Consider the following 21,693-nt stretch of genomic DNA (forward strand, 5'->3'; position numbering starts at 1 on the left):
CGTAACCCGAAAGTGTTTCTATAAAAAACGTTTCGTAAGCAAAGTTACCGTATGCTTGGTACCTGCGGATGGTAGGCGGTAGGGAGGGCTTTTATAACGGACCGTTAGGTTATTGTATGGGCATGGAAGCATGTGGCGTTTCTATAAATTATTTTGTTACGTCCAAGTTTACTAGACGTTAGTTGTTTACATACCGCGCGAAATCAGGCGGTTGAACGTTGTTGTGTTCTTTAATATTGTGAGAAATACTCATTATGTCTCATTCAGACAGTGATCAGACTGATCTTAGTGATCTAGAAATTTCATCAGACTGGAATGGATCTGATTCCGACGAAAATAGTGGTAACAATCATAGGATCATTCAGATTTTTAGCTTAGATTTCGACTGGATAAACCGTGCGTTGAATGCTTACTTGCTAAAAATATAATATACCCTTACTTAAAAGTGAAGGGAACCTGCAGGTATGTATGTAGTGACTGTTTTAATTTGTTGCTTAAAAATAGAATGATCAAAATTATTTTACTTTTGGTGCCTGGAAAGGAACCTACTTACGATGCACAGTGTGATAAAAACCTCAATTTTGTTCCACCTTGTTTTTCTTTCAAAATATTATAGTTGATAGCTATATAAACATTAGAGTAAAACTCCGAGATCGATATTCTTTGTAATTTTTTTTTAAAGAGAGTCAAAGTTGGCCTTTATCCGGGTCATTTTGCAAAAAAATTTAATTTACAAAAAACTAATCAAGTAACATTATTTTTGTTTATACCAATTGAATAAACACTTAATACTATACTTTTTTCCAAATTTGGTTAACCTACTGTGATCAAGTAGGGATATGTTAATTTATTTATTAATTTTAGATTTCATTATTTTAAGCATTTTAAATTTTAATTTTAAATATTATTTTAAATGTCAAATCAATGATCACAGTATATAATAGGTATTTTGCGTTTTGTTCTCTTCGGCAATAATTGGTAAAACTTACCAAGTTTTACCAATTATTGCCGAACTACATTTTCAACTAAAATGTTTTTTTTCTTCATCGTAACAAACCAAATTAAATAAAACGCGGATTATTTAAGTGATTATTAAAGTGATCAAGCCGTTAATAAACATTGGTTACCATAAATTTGAAATGAGTAGGGTTTTAATATCAAAACGAAGTATTACCGTCGGGAGGGCTTCGGTTAGCGCGTTACTAACGACTGTTCGTAGCAGGTAGAAGCTAAAATAACTTTGTGAAACGCCTTTAACGGTTCGTTACCCGTAAGTGTAAAACGTTTGGTAGCTGATGTACAGTGACGATTCGTTAGATATAGGAACCGGGCATAAGACTACATCTATAGTATATACTTCATTTATGGGATGTCACTACGATGTTGCCACTTTTTAATTTCATGACTTTTTTTTAATTATATATATTTACTTTTTTGACAGACTGTAACTACATGACTTCTTAACCGTACCTATCATAATGCTAATTATAAGTTTATGGTACCTATTGACTTTTAACTTTATTAGACTATGACATTAGCACATTACAGATAGAATATACAGATTATAGCCGAAGTGCTATACTAAGAAAAAAATATACATGTCAAAAATCAGCTGTCAGTTTGTCAAATTTTTTAGCTGCAAAAGCAAAACCATCCGTAGTATCTCATAATAGTCTGTGAGCAAAACTCGAAAATATTTTTCGTCATCCAAATAAAAAAAAACAAGGCATTTATTTTATTACATATTTATATATGAATAGGTGTTATTGAAGGGAGTTACTCGACGAATCCACCGTTGTTTGTTGATATAAACATTGTTGTTTATGAAATTGCAAAAATGTTAGTCACTTTAGACATGTCATAATAAAACGATCACATCATCCTGTGTTGATTCTATTATTGAAGCAGAATTGCTGCTGCAAACAACGTTTTGATTGTTTTTTTTATACAGCTTTTGTAACTTTAAAAAAATGTCTAGAAAACCGAGTGGTGGTAAAAGAGGCAATTTGTCCCAGGTGAGTCATTGTTTGCTCTTATTAGAAGTAGTATGACAATAGCCTATTACGCTATAGTATATGTTACATACCAAATGTATATATGACTTCGTAAACTTTCTGCTTAAACTTTGTTTTAATTACAAGATTAAAGTTTTATTGCTAAACAATGTACCTACACTTACTATTTAGGATAGAAGATAAAACACTGTCCACAAGTAAACAAAAGTAAACTCTTTTCAGTATGGCCTTATTGATATCCCAAATTTGGATGATGATGAACCACTAGATTTATCAGATGATGATGGTGATCTTGAGGCCGAGTTGGCTGCAATAAGTGGTGGTGGTGGTAAACCTCGGAAACCAAAAAAACTAGCCGCTGTTCCTGCAGCAGACCTAGATGCTATGATAGCAGCCAGTCTAAGAGACATACCTTCTGATGATGAAGGTTCTGGTAAGGCTTTGTCTGTGTTTATTACTTTACGAAACTATGCTACTGATTATTATTATTATTATGTAAAACTTTTACCACTATTACTTGAAATTGTATTTACAAAATGTCTTGTGTATTTTTAAAACAGATGTGTGTAATGTTAGAACCTTACTTTGAAAAGAATAATATATCCAACTTAATAATACCTTTTTACATTGTTTGTTCTTGAAGGTGATGACGATGATCCAGATCTCTTGAATGAGTTGAGTGAACTGGCAATAGATGATGAGCAGGCTCCTCCTCCGAGCCTTAGGCCTGCCCCAGCGCCTCCATCTGGCTCGGTGGACAACAGCACTGTTAGCTTACTACAGGAGAGGATATCCAACTACACCATAGCAGAGAAGAGCGCTAAAGAGAAGGGCGACAATACTCGAGCTAGGAGGTAAATTATATAAAACTCTAAACTAAATGTAAAAAATTGGGAGAGATCCTTGCTATGTGATATATTTTATACACTTCTTGTAATAAAAACATTTTAATTTCCTTAAACTGTGGTGTGATCTCATATATTAAGTGAACAGGGCATCTCAATTAGATAATGAGTCTTCAACCTACATTCAGCCTTCATGATACTGATCTGCTCAAATTTACTCCATTGTTAGCTTTAATGGGCTTCAAAGATTCACAGACAAAGTTTTTAGCTTCAATTTAAATAAAATAAAGGTTTTTTTTATAAAGACATATGTACTTATGACTTACTCATAATATGAGGAAAGTCTGATATATTAATTTTTTAATCATCCAGATATGGGCGTGGTCTTAAAACACTGCAGGATCTATTGGAGCAAGCCAAAGCTGGGAAGCCAATAAACAATGAAGAGATTCCTCCAGCCGTGAGTCTACCTAAACCCGCTGCTGAGGATCCTGCAGCCCTGGCCCCACCTCCTCGTTCAACATCTATACCAACATCTCCTGACACTCCCAGTGCCCCGGAGGTTCCGCCCAGGACTCGCCAGCCAGAACCAGCACCTGAACCAAAGCCGGAACCTAAAGAGCCTCCACCAATTCTGACTCCAGAAAATGAGGATGATCCGAAGGCAGAAGGACTCAAGTTCATATTGAGTAAGGATTGATATTAAATAATATTATGTTACATTGATACATATGATACATAATAAAAAATGTATTTTTATAAGAATTATTAAAAATTATTATAGTAACCTTAGATAAAAGTATTTTAAGATAACCTAAATTTTAAGTGAATATAAAAGTAATAAATGACTATTATTCTTAATTAATTGTCAAAGTATTTGGCTTTTGTTTGTATTCCAATTATGCATAATAAATCTATATACTTTAATGGGATAGTTTCATTTTAAACTTATTATAAAACTAACAAAACAAATGAAATATAAGGGTCCTAAAAACATAATTTCTAAAGACAATTTTGCTTACAACATTTGGTTTCTAAACACCAGTGTTACAGTGTAATCATACTCTCTCTCATTTTTATCAGTTTGTAAGATAGAGACAGAAAGATATTTTGACAAACATTTAGCAATAACCCTGGCATTGCTTAATACCCTGGAAAATCATGTTCACAGGAAGAAAAGAGGAATTCAAAGCGGCAGCGCTTGCATGCAAGCACGCTGGTGACAAGGCCTTGGCGTTGGAACATCTGAAGGTGGTGAAGCAGTTTGACCTGGTGGTGCAGGCGTACCGGGCCGGACAGGAGATGGATCTGAACGAGCTCCCCACTCCGGATGCCATCGCTGCTGCATTTAAATCTCAGCCAACTGCCAGTGAAACACAGGGTTCAGCAGGTATATAATAACAGATTTATAACAATGTAATCTTGTTATCTATGGAAAAATTGTTGGGCAAGGCACAAAGCTTTATATATTTTACGTATGAAGTAAACTACGTTCTACAAAATATACACTATTCCAATAGGTCCAGCGCCTGACGCGCCGACGGAAGCGCCTGGTCTGATAACAGCGTCCACCATTGATGAGGCACTCAAACAGAGACTTGCTCATTTTAAGGTAAATGGACTTTTAATTTCAGGGTTAAACTTTAAATATTAAAGTAAGTCTCAAAGTCGAGTCTCGGAGGTAATTTAGGTTTGAATCTGATAGATATTCTATACAGTTAAAGTTCTTTTATTGTAAGAGTAAGCTACCTCATTCTAAAACTAGAACGATCTTGATAACTTCACTAGATAGTTACCATTAAGATAATACGGAACACTATTCTATTGGTATGCGTGGGCCATCAAGCCAACTCATCCATTTTTTCAAAATATTTACCTGAAAGTGTACAAACAGTACTACATATTTAAATTCACGCAAATATTTACCAAATAATTTACAGGAGCAAGAGGCGAAAGCGAAAGAGGAGGGTAACTCGTCAAAGGCCCGTCGTCTCGGCCGCGTGGTGAAACAGTTTCAAGACGCGATCCGAATGCACGCCGCTGGCAAACCCGTCCCGTTGGACGAGCTGCCCACGCCCAACGGATACGCGCCCTTCCCCACTGGTGGGGTGAGTATATTTAATATTTAGCTATTTATTGAACACTAAGGTGTACTCGGGGAATCGAGACAGTAGCGGTGATTAGCTATATCCACACTGTGCCTTTTTTTGTTCATCAAGGGCATGGCGTTACAGGTCCACACAGTAATTATTACTCGATTTGGAGTAAAACTAAAGAGTTAAACCGTATGTGAGTACTTATATAGCATAAGGGTGATATCGTATTATGCATACCTACTCCATATGAACTGCATATGAAGCATATCACTTCGAATTCATAAAAAGTTGGAGATTATCATTCTAAGAGTTACCAAGAGGTTTTCCGATGAATTTGTAATAATCTGTGTCTTTATAAGAAGTTAATTTTATTCTTAAATATTCTAAACACAGTGTGAGCATTTTTTATTTAGCGCCTAGTCCAATGACCGCTACCGCCATGTTTCACCGAGTACAGTATAGTATTAAAATATTGTAACAATGTTATTAAAAAACCTTTTTATCCAACTCCTGGCTAAACATTTGCATAGTGTAAAATCCGAATATTTGAATGAACGAAGATAAGACGGTTTGGTGCTTTACTGTACATAATATTAGGCATTCAGAAAATTTATATTTACTAAGAAATTATCAAGAGGTACATTTTCCAATGGTAGTACGGATAATCATGAATCCATATAACTAATTGCCAAATAATCGAGTTTTTAATATACATAAGGCATACCATATAAGGCTGGTTTCGGCAGTTGTTTTGTTAGCCGCTAAAAACGCTACTATTACCCCCATACATCTTCGAACGCGCGCGCTCCAACGGCGCTGCCGAAACGCTTAGTGATAAAATTAGCCTTATATACCTTTTGTGTATCCAAACTTCACCAAAATACCGATTCTCTTTTAACGTTGTTAGTGGCGGCCGAAAAGGAAGATCTTCCGACCGAGCGAGATAGCATGCTCGGTCAGGCCGAAGCCCACTGACGTCATTTCAGACGTTGTATATATCTTGCCATTCTACGAAACTTCGATAGCGCGATGCAGTAATGTTAGGCGAATTGTGGGTACCGCCACACTCTCACTCTTCAATCGTGTGTTTGCAATTTGTTTCAGGTCGCACCGAAGCCGGCCGCCCCCCGCCCTGCGCCCGCCCCTTCCCCCGCTCCCTCTTCGGCCCCCTCGTCTGCCCCCTCGCCCGCCCCGTCAGCTCGCCGGGCCAGCAACTACGAGAAGCAGCTAGCCCTGCTCCGACTCAGGCAGAAACAGTTCAAAGACGCCGCGTATAGGGAGAAGAAGAATGGTTAGTGAGAATACTTTTTACTAGTATGTGTTGCTTTTGTACTCCGATTTTACTTCATAAATGCAACATCCAGTCATTCTTCCATCCATCTACGTATCTGAGATTTTTACTGTTTGATAGGAAATACAATTATTCAAACAAGAAACAAAGCTGCGTTAGTATTGCATCAAAATATTGACATTGGCAAACTATTGTAATGTTTAGATTTAGAGAATTGTGTAATATTTCTAACACTTAAATATTGGTTTGACGACCTCTGTAGCGCGTGATCAGCGCTCAAGCCGGTGGTCGCGGATTCGAATCCGTCAACGGAACAAAAAGTTTTCAATGTTCCTGGGTCATGGATGTGTATTAAATATGTGTATCATAATACATATAATAAAAATCTTAAATTGTTATGTATGTGTCGCAGCCGACTGGTTTAAATAGCCGTTCAATCAAACAGCTAGCCCTTTGACTGAACAACGCCATTCAACAATATATACAGTATAGTATAAAACTATTAAATATATTTCCGTTGTCTGATACCCGTAACACAATTCTTCAGGTACTTAGCACGGGGCTAGACTGACGTGGTGTGAAGCGTCTATAGATATTATTATGATATTTATTATTGTTCAGGTAACATAGAGGGTGCCCGTGAGTATCTGCGGTCGGCGAAGGGGTTCGAGCCGCTGATCCGCGCGGCGGAGGGCGGGCTGCCCGTCGACGTCACCTCGCTGCCCCTCCCGCCCGCCGCCGGGAAAACGCTAGATGAGGCGTGAGTATTGCCCGCCATAATAAGATATATTACCGAACAATGAAAGCACTCTTAAGGTGCGCGTCCACCGGATCGGATTTGTTGCTTAGTATTGATTTCTATGGTACTGCGTGCTAGACGTGGGCGCCGTCTCAAATTTTCCGGCGGCGGCGCGATGGCAAATTTCATGTCATGGTTGTTTTGGTGCTATAAAGGATTTTTATTCATTCATTCATTTTTCTAATATGTATCACCAAATCACTCAAGTAATTAGGCACGCAAAAACACTACAACAAAATAGACACCTTACTTCTCGCAGAGAGTGACGGCGGCGGCGGCGGCGTAACGCCGGCGCGGCGCCCACGTCTACTGCGTGCACTGGAACGTAATTTCTGCGCCTGACAAATTATAAAATATGACGACGCTCCGTCCGCACCGTACGCTCCGATTCCGACCCGGTCGACGCGCAGCTTTAATCGTATGATAAATAACAAAATAAATAAAAACATACTAAGGGACAAAACACAGCCAGAGTTATAACAAGACAAAAAGTAACAACTAATAAAACAACTTAACATGACGCACTGTTATGCAATATTTAGGGCCTGTTTCACCACTTCCTGATAAAGTGCCGGATAGGCTATCCACCACTTATTTTACAGATTCTCCATACTCTATCTGTCAAGTTAGGTGGTGGATAGCCTATCCGGCACTTATCAGGAAGTGGTGAATAGGTCCTTAACTATGTAACAAACTTAAAAGGAGGTATACAATTGGTTATGGCTATGCAATGTCCATTGTCCATACCGCATATTTAAAGAGAAAGCCGCTCAGGCTTCGACCGCAGCAAGCCTCTTCGGTGGTCCCCTGTTGATCGAGAGTGTTTTACTTGTTTGGTCATTAGGAAAAGGGTTCCCGCCCCTTTGCATAAAAAGGTTTTTGTTCCAGTTTCGACGTAATCTCGGCTGAGGACTGTACTCCGGCCAAGGACGACGTATCGCTTGAGGATGACGACGTGCTGTCCCACATGGGTCAGCAGCTCAAGTCGCAGCTGCGGCTGTGCGCCACCAACCGCGACCACTGCCGCGCCATGGGCGACGTGGCCGAGGCCAACCGGTACGAGAGATTGGCGCTGCAGACTAAACAGGACTTGGATCTAGTCAGGGTGGCTCAGAGGTAAGGATATTATAATGAATGTCTCTCAACTTGTGTGGGTAGATACTAAAAATATCTAGGAGTACTAAGTTTTTAAATGTGTTTCGCCGGAGGCCAGAGTAAATACAGTATCCGAAATGTAAATTGTACGTTCAGAATAAAAATATTAATAACAAATACTTACCTTAGCTTTAATCAAAATAATTTAAATTTATCGTGAAGAAATAACAAAGGTGTATATTCATAAACCTTTACGTGATCCTCGCAGGGTGATTCAGTATCTTACGACAGCAATGCAACAGCAATATTTGAACATTTTTTCTTTCAAACACCAGTTGCAATGTTATAGAAAGACACATAATTCCATCCTTCAGCTATGAAGACATTTACGTCACAACTTCGTCAAGGCCAGCAACGCCGCCTTATTTTATTTATGAAAAAAAGTTTTATTTTTAAGTACCGCGTTTTGCCTTACAATAATTGCCTAATCCAAGCACTCTTCTTCCAGACTAAACCAGGATCCGCCGAAGTTTCACTACGAGAACCGTCAGTTCTCCATCGTGCAGTGCAACACGGAGCTGCCCGACAACGTGCTGGAGCTCAACATCGTGCGCGGCGTCGCCTACAACGTGCCCAATCCCAGCGATGTAGACACTTATGTCAAGTTCGAGTTCGGGTATCCGCCGGTGAGTGAGAGGCTGACTGCTGCACTCAGAGGAAGGAACGGAACGGATTTCAAAACACCAATAAGTATTCAGTGACGTCACACCTGCTATCCCGCGTTCCATTTAGCATTAAAAACGATGAAAACGCTCAAAATGCCTCCTATTTTGAGCGTGTTTTATCGTTTTAACGCTAAATGGAACGCGGAGCATGACAACTTTTTGAAAGGTACGATCAAGTGGGGCTATTGTCAATAATTATTGTCACACAGTAGTGACGTCATACAGACTATAGATCCGTTTTGGCGCCAAAATTTAAATTGACAATTTTAAACCGCATTTTTGCAGTAAAATCCAGTGTTTTATTTTTTTTAATATACTCGTGGCCTATTCTACATGGAGTTCTTTAAAATAAACACAAAAATAAAAATATCGCATATTCCCTTTTGTCTCTGAGTGCGGCAGTGGAAGTATCTACTTTATATATACTTCCACTACTAACTAGATGACGCCCGCAACTCTGTTGCACCATCGTTTATCGCGAGGAAACCGTACATTTTTCAGTAATGAAAAGTATCCTATGTCATTTTTCGGGACTCAAAGTATCTCCATACCTTTCAGCAAAATCGGTTCAGCCGTTTGGTCGTGAAGAGGCAACAGACAGTCAGACACACTTTCGTATTTATAATATTGATTTGGACGTGAAGGTGTGTTTGTTCATTCTTTACGCTAAATGGATAAAAGAAAGTTTAGGATCCTCATAATTACACCTATCATACAAATCGATTTATCCAAGCAATATAGAAAACTACATAACTACATACTAGCTAGTTTTTATTATTCGTAACTACTAGCAAAGTTTTTCTAGCACTGAAGGCAGATACTTAAGTCCTAGCAAAGAAGATGGTAGTTCTTGCTTTGAAAAAGTTATAGTCCTTGCACCATAAATGCGGTTACAATTTTTAGAAAGTTTTTTTGAGGGGTTCAACTTAGGTAATGGCTATTTAACTTCAATATTAAGATTGTAACGTGTGTAACAAAGCGTGTAACAGTCATATTTTAGGACTTTCAACTGCTACTACTGATTAAATGCTGTGGCGGCCTTACCCATTGCGAGGCCCCGGGCGGCAGGTGTTTGCGAGGCCCTTTGTCTTACGATAAAATACCTTACGAGGCCCTGGGAAGGTGAGGCCCCGGGCAATTGCCCTGTTTACCACCCCCTCGGGCAGCCACTCATTACATGTTCCACGGCGGTTTTCCAGGAAGCACCGGTCTCTGACCGTACCGCCGTCATCAAGGACACGAGCAGCCCGCAGTACGATGCGACGTTCACGCTGCCCATCGCGCGTACGTCACGCAACTGCCAGAGATTCTTCAAACGACATGCTATTAAACTGGAGGTTTATTCCCGAGGGTGAGTTCTACATGATGATGAGTACAACCAGTTATGCTATGGCACTCTCTGAATGAGCACAATAAGAACATACATTCCTCCAAATGTCGCTTTCTAAGGCTTTAGCAGCAAGTGTTTATTGGCTGTCACGTATTGTGAATCAGGTTAATCCAATATTAATGCAGCTTCGACATTAGAGACGTATGTATATTGATATCTCGGTAAAATTAACTTCAAATTAGCGCCAAATGCGTTTCGACCAGCCACCCTCAGAGTGAGTTCGGCCTAAATTTCTCTAGATTTAATGACAATTTAACTTTAATTTTATGAATTTTAGAGGCTTGACTATACAAATTATATTTTCTATCAAAATATTTTAAATTAAATTGTAGTAATAAATAAAATATGTCTATGAGTTAGGCGGGGCAAGACTAGGGGCGGGTGCTGCAAGGAAGCTGTATTAATGTTGGGATTAAACTGTCAAAATCGGCGTACATGCCTATAAAGCCGACTTGGCCCCCAGGTCGGACAGTAGCTGTAGCGGTTGTATGTGTTGCAGTGGGTGGTTCTCCAAGGACTCGCTTCTCGGTACCGTCAACGTGAAACTCGCGCCGCTGGAGACCACCGTCACCATACACGACTCGTTCCCGGTGAGTCAACTTCATTTGTGATGAAGTTATAGAGCTGTTGGATTGAATTAATTTGTCTTGAAGCCCCATTTTCACGCTGTAAGAATAAAAGTTTGTGATAAGATCAGTACTTATGTAAGACATAGTTAAGTACTTATTTATGTTGATGTTCTCTGTTCTTGTTACGTTCGTATGTTTTTTAATAATCGTATAATAATTAATATTAACCTGTTTGTTTTTTGTGTTGTTCGTCCTTACACCTTTTTAGTATAGACTAAAATAAAAAGGTATGTTGCAGGTATAGTAAAATGTCTGGGAGTCTAATGACAATAATCTATATTTTTAGCTTATGGACGGACGCAAGGCCGCAGGCGGGACGCTGGAGGTGCGTGCGCGTGTACGCAGCCCGCTCGGCGCGCCGCAGGTCGTCAAGGAGGTGCATCGTTGGCTCGTGCTAGACACGTGAACTGTGACGTAATACCATCGTCATCAGCCGACGGACGGACGCGGCGACGGACGGGACGCTCAATATTCAGACGCGTGGACGCACTAAAGAGTATAAGGGACTGTCCGCACTGCGAATTTTAAGCGTGCTGATTTTTTTAACACATTGAATCTTATGAGAGTACGTACCGTACGTACGTACGTACGTACTTGCGATAAAAATTTCGCCATAAGGTATGAATAAATTCGCAGGAATTACATCCGCGCGATTAAAATTCGCAGTGCGGACAGTCCTTTAACGTTAGAGCCAGTCCATACGGCGCGTTGCGTCAGCGTTGCGTCGTCGCAGCGCTGCCGTTGCGTTGTTTTACATACAAATAACCAAGGTGTTCACATGGCGCGCTGCGTCGTGACAGCAGCGCGCAACGCACACATGATGGACAGCAGCCCCCGAGACAAAGCGGGAGGAGGTGTTGACATTGAGACTGCTTGGTAATAACGCTGCGATGACGCAGCGGCCGTGTGGCCGGCTATGCGTCAAACGGCAGCGCTGCGTCGACGCAACGCTGACCCAACGCCCGTGTGGATAGGCTCTAAGTCATCATCATTTCTTTCGCTGTAGCCCATTAGGGAGTCCTCTTCGGCTTGTCAACAAAGGGAATTGCTGGCTCGTGAGCTATGACGTCACACTATTATAAGCGCACTGACTACTGATGTCATCAATCATAATTATTTTATCAGCTGACATTTGTCCTCTTCTCAGCTAAAACCGTCCTCACCTATTAACGTTAGCTTATGCTCGATACGAAAACTACGTTGAATGGAAAAGTTGACGTATGAGCGTATGCTTATGAAAGAACGATATTCACACAAAAATCTTTCTTGTACAGTTATCTGACTGCTAACAAAGATAGCGGATTACTTGAACGAAATTGTTGTATTTGTCTGATATACGTTAAAAAGTCAGTTGACAGTCAAATACAGTACATTGTTTAAGTTAAGCACTGTGGTGACTGTGGATATTTTTATACACGTATAAAGGCTAAAATATTTTTGAAACTGTTTAAATTTTGTTTTTTTTTTTGTTTCTTATTTTTGTTAATCCGAAAGACAAGTGCAAAAGCTGTTTCACCACTTTCTGATAATTGATAAAGTGCCGAATAGGCTATTCACAACTTATTTGGCAGATTCTCCATACTTGATCTGTCAAGTTAAGTGGTGGATAGCCTATTCGTAAATTTTTAGGTAGTGGCGAAACAGACCCTTAATAATATATTATGTAGTACATACTAAAAGAGACTGTGATGATGAAAAATGCACCCCGAGTGTTGTATGTATAGTTCATAATATTCTTTATAAGTAAACATTTTATGTGCATAATTATAAAATATGCCACTGTTGTAGCTTAGGGCTGTAATTGTAGCTTGCAGTACTGCATTTATATGTGCATATTATTTCTTATGACGAAAACAAAATTTGGTATTAATATAAAACGTACTGTATTTAAACTGGGAAAATGATATGGTTGCAAACCGTTAAAAACAGCTTTGATTGTCCATTGAATTCAAGAGTTTTCTCAACTGAGTAAATATAAATTCATACAATTATCAAAATCTATATTTTTATTTCCATGAATTTATTTTTCTTCCTCGTATTATGAATTTATGGTATTTAGGAAAATGTTAAATTTGTGATTTCATTAGAAGGTACGTTTTTTAAATATCTTATATGCATAATAACAAAGAAGTTAGAATGTGTGTAAGACCACTTGTGATAAGAATTCGTGAGCCTGTGACTTAAAATCTCAAAATATTCAACCGCAAATGTAGATAAGTGTAAAATAATAGTAAACTATAATTTTTTATTCGAAAATAAATGTTATTATGTTATACGTATTTCATTTTTAATCAATGTCTCTTATTTACCACTTACCATTAAAAGTGGATTAATCATTTTTAGGTGGATGTTATTACCTAGTACTTACCTACTGTGTCAAATAATAGCAAAACCTGGAAAATCACTGAAAATCACAGACTTGCACTCTCAATGATCAATGAACTGATTTTTTATTGAGAGTGCAAGTCTTTGCCACAACTTGCTATAAAAAGTTAATCTGTGTAGTTTCCATATTAGTTAACTTTTCAAGTCGACTAGTGGTAAAAGTCGTTATGTCTATTGTGCTTATATTCCACTCGGGCTAACTTGTTGCTAGCGGTCATTGACTCCCTGTCAAAAACTTGTCATTTTCCATATAAACCGCAATTGACAATGAAGTGTCAGATATAGTTTTAGATGGAAAATGACAAGTTTTTAACAGGGAGTCAATGACCGCTAGCGACAAGTCAGCCCGAGTGGAGTATAAGTGTAAGTTTGTGTCACTACTACACATTGTATATAATATGTACTATCAGACAAGTTGATTCATAGGCAGATGGCGCACCTACGTAATTTGGTCGCGTAGTCATACCCATCCGACAGATTACGACTTCGGACTTAGCGCCTGTTTCACCACTGTCTAATAAAGTGCCGAATAGGCTATTCACAACTTTTTTGACAGATTCTCCATATTTCATCTGTCAAGGTGACTGGTGGATAGCTAGATTATTTGAAATTGCTTATTATCTTAAGGACTACTGGAGCAATTTTTATGTTATTTGGCACACATGAAGAATAGAACACTTGGAGGGACATAGGCTATTTTTTGCGGAAAATGTACGGTTTCCGAGATATTCCTAAATTACGCGGGCGAAGCCGCGCCGAACATCTAGTATGAGATAATTTGATCCATAGGCAGATGGCGGACCTACGTGGTAAATGACCTGTCTAGGAATCAATTAGATACTATGATGGTACTAGATAGATGTAACATATTCGTAGTTGTTTACTCGGTATAATGTGCATTGATGTTTTCCGGTAATTCGGTCTTACAATCCAGTTGAGAGCAGATATGAGAGAGGACAATTCATTTAATTCACACCTTATAAATAGATAACAATAATAATTATTGACATCGATCTTTACCTATCTACAGTAGTTTAGTATCTACAGACTATAATACACTTTACTAAACTACTGTAGGTCAAAAACTATATTATTATGTCAAAATCATAGAGTTAATATTACCTAGGTAATATTAACTCTATGGTCAAAATACTGCGAGATGGAAAATTAAAAGATATTTGTGTTTTTAATGCAGATATTTATGTAACTATATACTAGCTGTCTCAGCAAACGTTGTTTTGCCGCCCGTTTATTTCGCCCATATTATTTTATTGAAGTGACTAAATAAGTATGGGCACTGAATATGCATATAAAATTTGGTAAAAATCAATAAAGCTGTTTCGGAGGAGTACGGTAACTAACATTCTGACACGAGAATTTTATATACAAAGAAGAAGATAATAATTATGTCATAATAATAATATTTTATATAATAATATTTTACAATTTGTCAATCAATAGAAAAGGAAAAAAGATTTGTGGCCCATGAGGGGATCGAACCCGCGACCTTCGCGTTATTAGCACGACGCTCTAACCAACTGAGCTAATGGGCCATTAACTACGTTGGCGAAAGTGTGCTACGGTAGGCTCAGCGTTAATTATATTTTGGCACCTTTACCAGTTGCCTCGCATCGGGGCTCCGAGTTATCTGAATTCCACCATTATATTATTATGGCTAATAAGAATGGATTAAACTACCCACGTTTTTTCGTACAACAACATATTTCCGGGTCGATTCGACTGTTTTAATCGCCCAAATTTTATATCATACGCATCTTGTTATGCAAAATTTCTGTGAAAATGAAGTCGCGACTAATTTTACTATGCTAGATCCATTTCTGTGGCTAACAAGCAGCATAATTATTATAACACTAGCGACCCGCCCCGGCTTCGCACGGGTATAAAATAAATTATGGCCTAAGTCACTGAAAAAATTATTAAAATCGATTCAGTAGTTTGATTTTAAATAATTTATATTCATTACTACCCGTGGCCCGCATTGGTCGGTACTGCCGCAAAAGCTACTTACGTCCCGCAATTTTAAATCTGTAATGTCTTCGAAAATATTCATTTAAAATTAAAATCGTAATATGTAATTATGCTGTAAAGGGCCAAAATCAATAATGTATTTGAAGTATTTAATTGAATAAGGATTATTGCCGTATTGGTTAAAATCGCTTCGAAAATTAGCCATTATTTGAAGTTAAAAGTAAATGACAAAAAAATATGTTATTGTGGGATATATCGATAAGAGATATACTTATACGTGGGAGAGCCATGCTTCGGCACGAATGGGCCGGCTCGACCGGAGAAATACCACGTTCTCACAGAAAACCGGCGTGAAACAGCGCTTACGCTGTGTTTCGCCGAGTGAGTGAGTTTACCGGAGGCCCAATCCCCTACCCTATTCCCTTCCCTACCCTCCCCTATTCCCTTCCCTTTCCATCTCTACCCTCCCCTATTACCCTATTCCCTCTTAAAAGGCCGGCAATGCACCTGCAGCTCTTCTGATGCTGCGAGTGTCTATGGGCGACGGAAGTTGCTTTCCATCAGGTGACCCGTTTGCTCGCTTGCCCCCTTATTTCATAAAAAAAAAAAAAAAAAAAAATATACCATCGCGGAGTTTTCTGTAGACCTTTTCAATGTGTACAATGCGCACCCCTGCATTGGTACTCGTACTATTATCTATTCTGTGGCATTGGTAGCGCCCACTTCGAAACGGGCGTAAATCGCAATATTTTAATTTCACCATAACTTCTAAACCAAACTTTATTTTGATAAGGATTATTAGCATGAGTAAAATAAATGCGTTTAAATGTAGTCCAAAAAAAATCTACATTTTTAAATAAAAAAAATGGTTGTTGTGCTTCACTTGACATAGATAGGTATAGTGTGTCGCGGACATTTTTGTAGATATTTATAAGATCTACATTTACTTAGAACATTGTATAGTTCTATCTTTTATAGTTTATGCAGCGTACGCAAAATAAGTAAATTTTCTGGTTGTTTCCGAAAAACTGAAATATCTTACGGAACCCTATATTCTCCAAAATAAAAAGTGGCCTATGTTACTCGTAAATAATGTAGCTTTCGAATGGTGAAAGAATATTTAAAATCGGTCCAGTAGTTTTTGAGCCTATTCATTACAATTAAACAAACAAAGTTTACCTCTTTATAATATTATATTAGTATAGAAGTATAGATGACGCCTTCTGTGGCTCAGTTGGCGGGCTATTGGTAGCTCAAGACGGGAGTCGCAGGTTCGTATCCCGCCGACGGAACAAAAAGTTTTCGAAGTTCCTGGGTCATGGATGGGTATTAAATATGTGTATAATACATATAATAAAAATCTTAAATATATGTTTTTTTTTTTTTTTTATGAAATAAGGGGGCAAACGAGCAAACGGGTCACCTGATGGAAAGCAACTTCCGTCGCCCATGGATACTCGCAGCATCAGAAGAGCCGCAAGTGCGTTGCCGGCCTTTTAAGAGGGAATAGGGTAATAGGGGGGGTAGGGAAGGGAAGGGAATAGTTGAGGGTAGGGAAGGGAATAGGGTAGGGGTAAGGGGATTGGGCCTCCGGTAAACTCACTCACTCGGCGAAACACAGCGCAAGCGCTGTTTCACGCCGGTTTTCTGTGAGAACGTGGTATTTATCCGGTCGAGCCGGCCCATTCGTGCCGAAGCATGGCTCTCCCACGTATAGTATAAAAGTATTAAATATATTATTTCCGTTGTCTGGTACCCGTAACACAAGTCCTTCTGGTACTTAGCATGGGGCCAGACTGACGTGGTGTGAAGCGCCATAGATATTATTGTTATAACGTGGGATGGGCGTTTCATGTCTAGAAATCTGTGGTACCTATAACATATTAACATCATGTAAGTAGGTACCTAAAAAACTTTTAGTATAACCATCTGCTGGTAATGTGGAAGAACGAATTGTTTTTTCGGAAACATTGTACTACCTTATATTATGGGCTTAGTACCTAATACCTATTCAGATAAAGTCAGTTTATCGACCGACGAGGGGTGGGAAAGGTCGCAGGTCATCCCGATCTCGACCACCGATATAAATATCTGCTTTATTCACATTTGTACCGAGCTTGCAAGCTTCCTGTTTAGGAAAAAGGAAGTAAAGAAAACGTAGCGGACTGCGGAAACAATAACCTTCTAAGTCTGCTTTATAATACGTAAATACGTTTACTCAGTTGTTTTTTATTAGGCTTGCACGATTACTGAAACTAAGGCACGTGTTATCAGGATCAATCCAATAAGATATCCATTGACAGGTAGGTTTTTTCTAGCTCTGCGAGCAAAACTAAGTATTAAAACTTTAGGGTGTGTATGATGCCCCTGTATAGAGTTCACTATGAAAGTAGCACTGTGATTTGTGTGGGCAAGCCCCCAAGCGTCGTGAAAACGCCCATACAAAAGTCGAAGCCCTTAGAGCTAGAAAAAACCTCCCTGTCAATGGATATCTTATTGGAAATTAGATACTCGTAATATCTAGATTCAGGAAACCAAAGAGAATAATATAATCACTACGTTTTACAGGAAACCATTTTTCTACGTCCATTATAAATTGGATATTGAATAAATGTTTATTATTATTATTATTATGTTTGTGTAAGGTATTCCTTGCTCACGGGCAATTAAATCCCGGACCTTTGGAAGGCATGCGTGGGGCCGAAGCCAACACGTAGAGGCCCGTTACACAGTTTTAATCTAAATGTTATGTGACACTGGCCGGCGACTCTCCCTATATGCACTATGGGAGTACAACCAAGGAGAGCCAGCGGCCAATGTAGGACTATTACAGGGAATGGATATTAGAAATGATACCGGGCTATGGGGGTGAGGTGCTAGTGGACTGGGTAACTAGGACTATGGAAGGACTATTGCGTCTGCCGATACAACGTGGCAGAAGAAAAGAAGCAGAAAACATGTCTCATAAAATTGGCAGACGGTGACTCGCCAACTCTTTGAATGGGCCCCTCAAAATAGTCGCACGCACGGTGCACCGAGGCGGCAACATTGACAGAGCGGCTTGAGGCAGGAGAGGTGTCGCTGGACTTTAAACGACGGTCATTTGCACCCTCAGAGGGTCCCATCACGTCGCCCACTCGCTTCACATCCTCCCTCCGAGCCGAAGCTCTTGCGACTCCACTCTGACCGGCCGGTTAAGGCAAGGCAGAGGTAGGGCCTGATTCTCCGTCAGTGTTCACTCCGGCCGGCCGGTGAAGGCAAGCCGGAGATGGAGAACAGGGGCTTCCCTGGGAGCACTCGGGTTCGTGGGGTCGCTACTCCCCAACAGCTCGCCACAAGCTGCCCTGCGGGCTTATTATTATTATTATTATTATCATTATCCATACTCCACAGTCCACGTGTAAAGCAGCAATTACGAAATAACCAACCGACTGACCTATTGAGCAACTGTATTTTTCCATCATTTTTCCGTGTTTTTCAAATACCGTCCCACGTCACAATCGTGTCATAATCGTCAGTGTGACGCAGGGAAGCCACAATCTTGCCGGTGGTGATCCGGTAAGAACCGGTGATTAGCGCGTAAGGAAATTGTCGAAACAGTTTCACAAGGTATGATCACGAATTCGAACTCGCAAGACTGTTATTCAACATGATACTGTTCCAAAGGAGAGTTACTGGACTGAAAGCTACAATGTTTACTTTTTACTTTCATATACATTCACAGAACTAGCGCGGTCACGAGTTGTTTTTTTTTTTGTTTAAATGAAATAAGGGGAAAACGAGCAAACGCGTCACTTGATGGAAAGCAACTTCCGTCGCCCATGGACACTCGCAGCATCAGAAGAGCTGCAGGTGCGTTGCCGGCCTTTTAAGAGGGAATAGGGTAATAGGGGAAGGTAGGGATGGAAAGGGAACGGAATAAGGGAGGGTAGGGAAGGTAATAGGGTAGGGGATTGGGCCTCCGGTAAACTCACTCACTCGGCGAAACACAGCGCAAGCGCTGTTTCACGTCGGTTTTCTGTGAGGACGTGGTATTTCTCCGGTCGAGCCGGCCCATTCGTGCCGAATCATGGCTCTCCCACGTCAATCAAAATGTTTTTGGGGGAAGGGGCGAAACAAAAGTCTTACACCCGCACTCAGCGATGAATATTAATTACTTCAGTAATCAAATGAAGATTTTGACATAAGACTTAATTAAATTGAAGTTTAATCTTCATTAAAATAATATTATGTCTCTGAGTGCGGCCGAATGATACATTTTGGGGAAAATCATGTCCCCTGTGCCCTATGGGCTATGATCTAGGTCATAGGATACACAGGGTATTATAGCCAAACTTTTAGGCTCTATTAGAAGAGCATAAAATTTCGGATCTATTAGATCATAGGTCACACTGCCACATTTAGGCCCTAAATAATAAATAAACAGGGTAAGGACTACTGGCGCCTGTGTGCAAAAAAAGGATTTTGGCGCCCCTTTAGGCAAATTTTTTGGGACCTTGGTTTTGGCGCCCCTAAAGATGGCGCCGTGTGCATTGCACACATTGCACATATGATAGCGGGGGCCCTGTAAATAAGTAACTATGTTAAAGAAATGTGTAAGTCGAAAAAACTTTGAGTATTTTACATGAGTGCGCCGCAAAACGCAAAGTTGCCCATACAAATAACAATATTTTACCGAGTAGTGTAACAAATTATTTTTGACTTCCAAACATCTTAACGTTCTCACATAAAGCCCAGAATATCATTAAAAAAACACACCTTTTATCAAAAGCTAACAACTATTCATTCCATACACTTCTGTATTTATCCATGAAAGTGACCTTGACAGTGTGCTCCATTCAGGTGCGGAGTAAACAGCCACTGCGGCGGTCGATATCCCCCGCCTACGACACCCCCCGGCTTTCCCCAGCAACCCCCGGCACCCCTCGGCGCTGACGTCAGACGCCTACGCGGCCGGGGTGTGTTGGGGGTGTTGGGAGTTTTCTAGAACTTTTAAATATTATATTTTTATCTTATAATAATTGATATGCGTCATTGAGTTATGTAAAAAAAAATTAACAGGCTGACTAAAAAAAAATTTAAATGCTCCGGTGTTGCGTGGTATTCGCTTTCCATCAGGCTATTTGTTTGTTCCCTTTAAAATAGTAAGGGATGAATATAAAGCCAGACATAGCTAAAGTTCTTTGGTTAAAATATATTGAAATCTTTTATAAAAAAGTACAGTAACTATCACACACTTTAGGATAATTCGAATTGTAAGAAATATAATTATCATAAAGTAGAATCCTCGTGCTAGAAAAGTGTATATTTTGTACCATATCATTCCTCTTTTATGTGGGAGTGTGGTTCTATTGTTAAAAAAAATATTCAGGCATACCGCTACCATAATATGTGCAATGTGTGTAATGCACACGGGTGCCATCCTCTAGGGGCGCCAAATTGCCATCTTTAGGGGCGCCAACACCAAAATCCCAAAAAATTTGCATAAAGGGGCGCCAAAATCCTTTTTTTGCACACAGGCGCCAGTAGCCCTTACGGGGGCCCTGCAGGCAACTCAAATAAATGAAAGTAGTAAGTAAAGGCCAAAACTAGCTACTAAGTTAGGTTCTTATTTAAACTAGCAGCACTGAAACCTTTTTTTTTCGAATTTGCAACTTACGTGTGGGATTCAAGTTACTGACTGATATATTTTTACTCGTTTGCTCCCTTTCTTTGAGTTATTTATAACTTAGTAATAAATATTACATATGGGTTATTCACCCCAGGCATATAAAAATAATACTCTAGAAATAGATCGACGTATACGTTTTGCAAGGTTATTTAATAATAAAATGTACTTAAAATGGAACTGAATTGATGATGGAAGATGACTTCGTTTTAAAAAGACAAATTATAATATTAGGTAACGTAAAGAAATAAAATAATAACGTAAATATCGCTTCCATGAGACTTAGTACTTCTCCAGGAGGTTTTGGAAAAAAGAAAAGATCTAGGTTTTTTTTCCCTTTACTTTTATTTTAGCTGAGGTTGGTAATAGACTGATGATGACTATCACAATACGCACAACACTTTTTAATCAGCAAAGTGTTTTTTATTCAAAAGTCCGCAGGCTCTACTATTTTCATTTCCTGCGAGAAGGCGGCACAAGAGTCAAGACACACGAGGTAGCGTTTTCAGTTCTTGGGCGGGTATTGGCCATTGGGTAAAACATCATAAGTTGTTCGATCGGAATGATTATAAATATAAAATGAACGATTTTTAATTAATATTTACTGTGCACTATTTAGTATCATTTTTCATATTGCCATAATAGTAAATTGTCTAACTAAACTTTAGCATAAAATATGAGTTGAGTAAGAAATTGGTTTTTGTTTGTTTCAAGAGGAAAATTACTAGACAAAATTATTTAAGTAAGGAAAAAGTTACTCTAAAAA

The 21,693-nt window shown here is 39.2% G+C and overlaps 1 protein-coding gene, 1 long non-coding RNA gene and 1 other non-coding gene across 4 annotated transcripts; 2 read left to right on the forward strand and 1 right to left on the reverse strand.

The window, feature by feature from the left end:
- Nucleotides 1-1,702: 1,702 nt before the first annotated feature.
- On the forward strand, nt 1,703-11,572 carry LOC121733771 (coiled-coil and C2 domain-containing protein 1-like). 2 transcript variants are annotated; one of them, XM_042124122.1, is made up of 14 exons: nt 1,703-2,015; nt 2,238-2,448; nt 2,659-2,869; nt 3,233-3,549; nt 4,032-4,250; nt 4,381-4,472; nt 4,801-4,968; nt 6,061-6,247; nt 6,869-7,007; nt 7,935-8,162; nt 8,650-8,827; nt 10,066-10,217; nt 10,720-10,846; nt 11,172-11,572. In XM_042124122.1, exons 1-14 carry the CDS (start codon nt 1,971-1,973, stop codon nt 11,289-11,291), a joined length of 2,394 nt encoding a protein of 797 aa, XP_041980056.1. In that variant the 5' UTR covers nt 1,703-1,970; the 3' UTR covers nt 11,292-11,572. The 2 variants fall into 2 exon arrangements, with proteins under 2 accessions (XP_041980056.1, XP_041980065.1); XM_042124131.1 differs by having other exon boundaries at nt 10,756-10,846.
- Nucleotides 11,573-11,676: 104 nt separating this feature from the next.
- Nucleotides 11,677-20,861, forward strand: LOC121733794. Its single transcript, XR_006036615.1, has 3 exons — nt 11,677-11,866; nt 12,486-12,487; nt 20,829-20,861. It is a non-coding gene; the product is annotated as an uncharacterized LOC121733794 (long non-coding RNA).
- Trnai-aau lies at nt 14,750-14,823 on the reverse strand. Its single transcript has one exon. It is a non-coding gene; the product is annotated as a tRNA-Ile (tRNA).
- Nucleotides 20,862-21,693: the final 832 nt, after the last annotated feature.

This window comes from Aricia agestis, chromosome 1 (genome assembly GCF_905147365.1).
Source record: "Aricia agestis chromosome 1, ilAriAges1.1, whole genome shotgun sequence".
Taxonomy (NCBI): Eukaryota; Metazoa; Arthropoda; class Insecta; order Lepidoptera; family Lycaenidae; genus Aricia; species Aricia agestis.

Excerpts from the sequence above, each read along its gene's own strand:
- LOC121733771 (XM_042124122.1), top strand. The coding sequence starts at position 1,971 with ATGTCTAGAAAACCGAGTGGTGGTAAAAGAGGCAATTTGTCCCAG. Across the intron at positions 2,870-3,232 it reads GACAATACTCGAGCTAGGAG|ATATGGGCGTGGTCTTAAAA; the intron begins GTAAATTATATA and ends TTAATCATCCAG. Across the intron at positions 4,473-4,800 it reads AGAGACTTGCTCATTTTAAG|GAGCAAGAGGCGAAAGCGAA; the intron begins GTAAATGGACTT and ends AATAATTTACAG.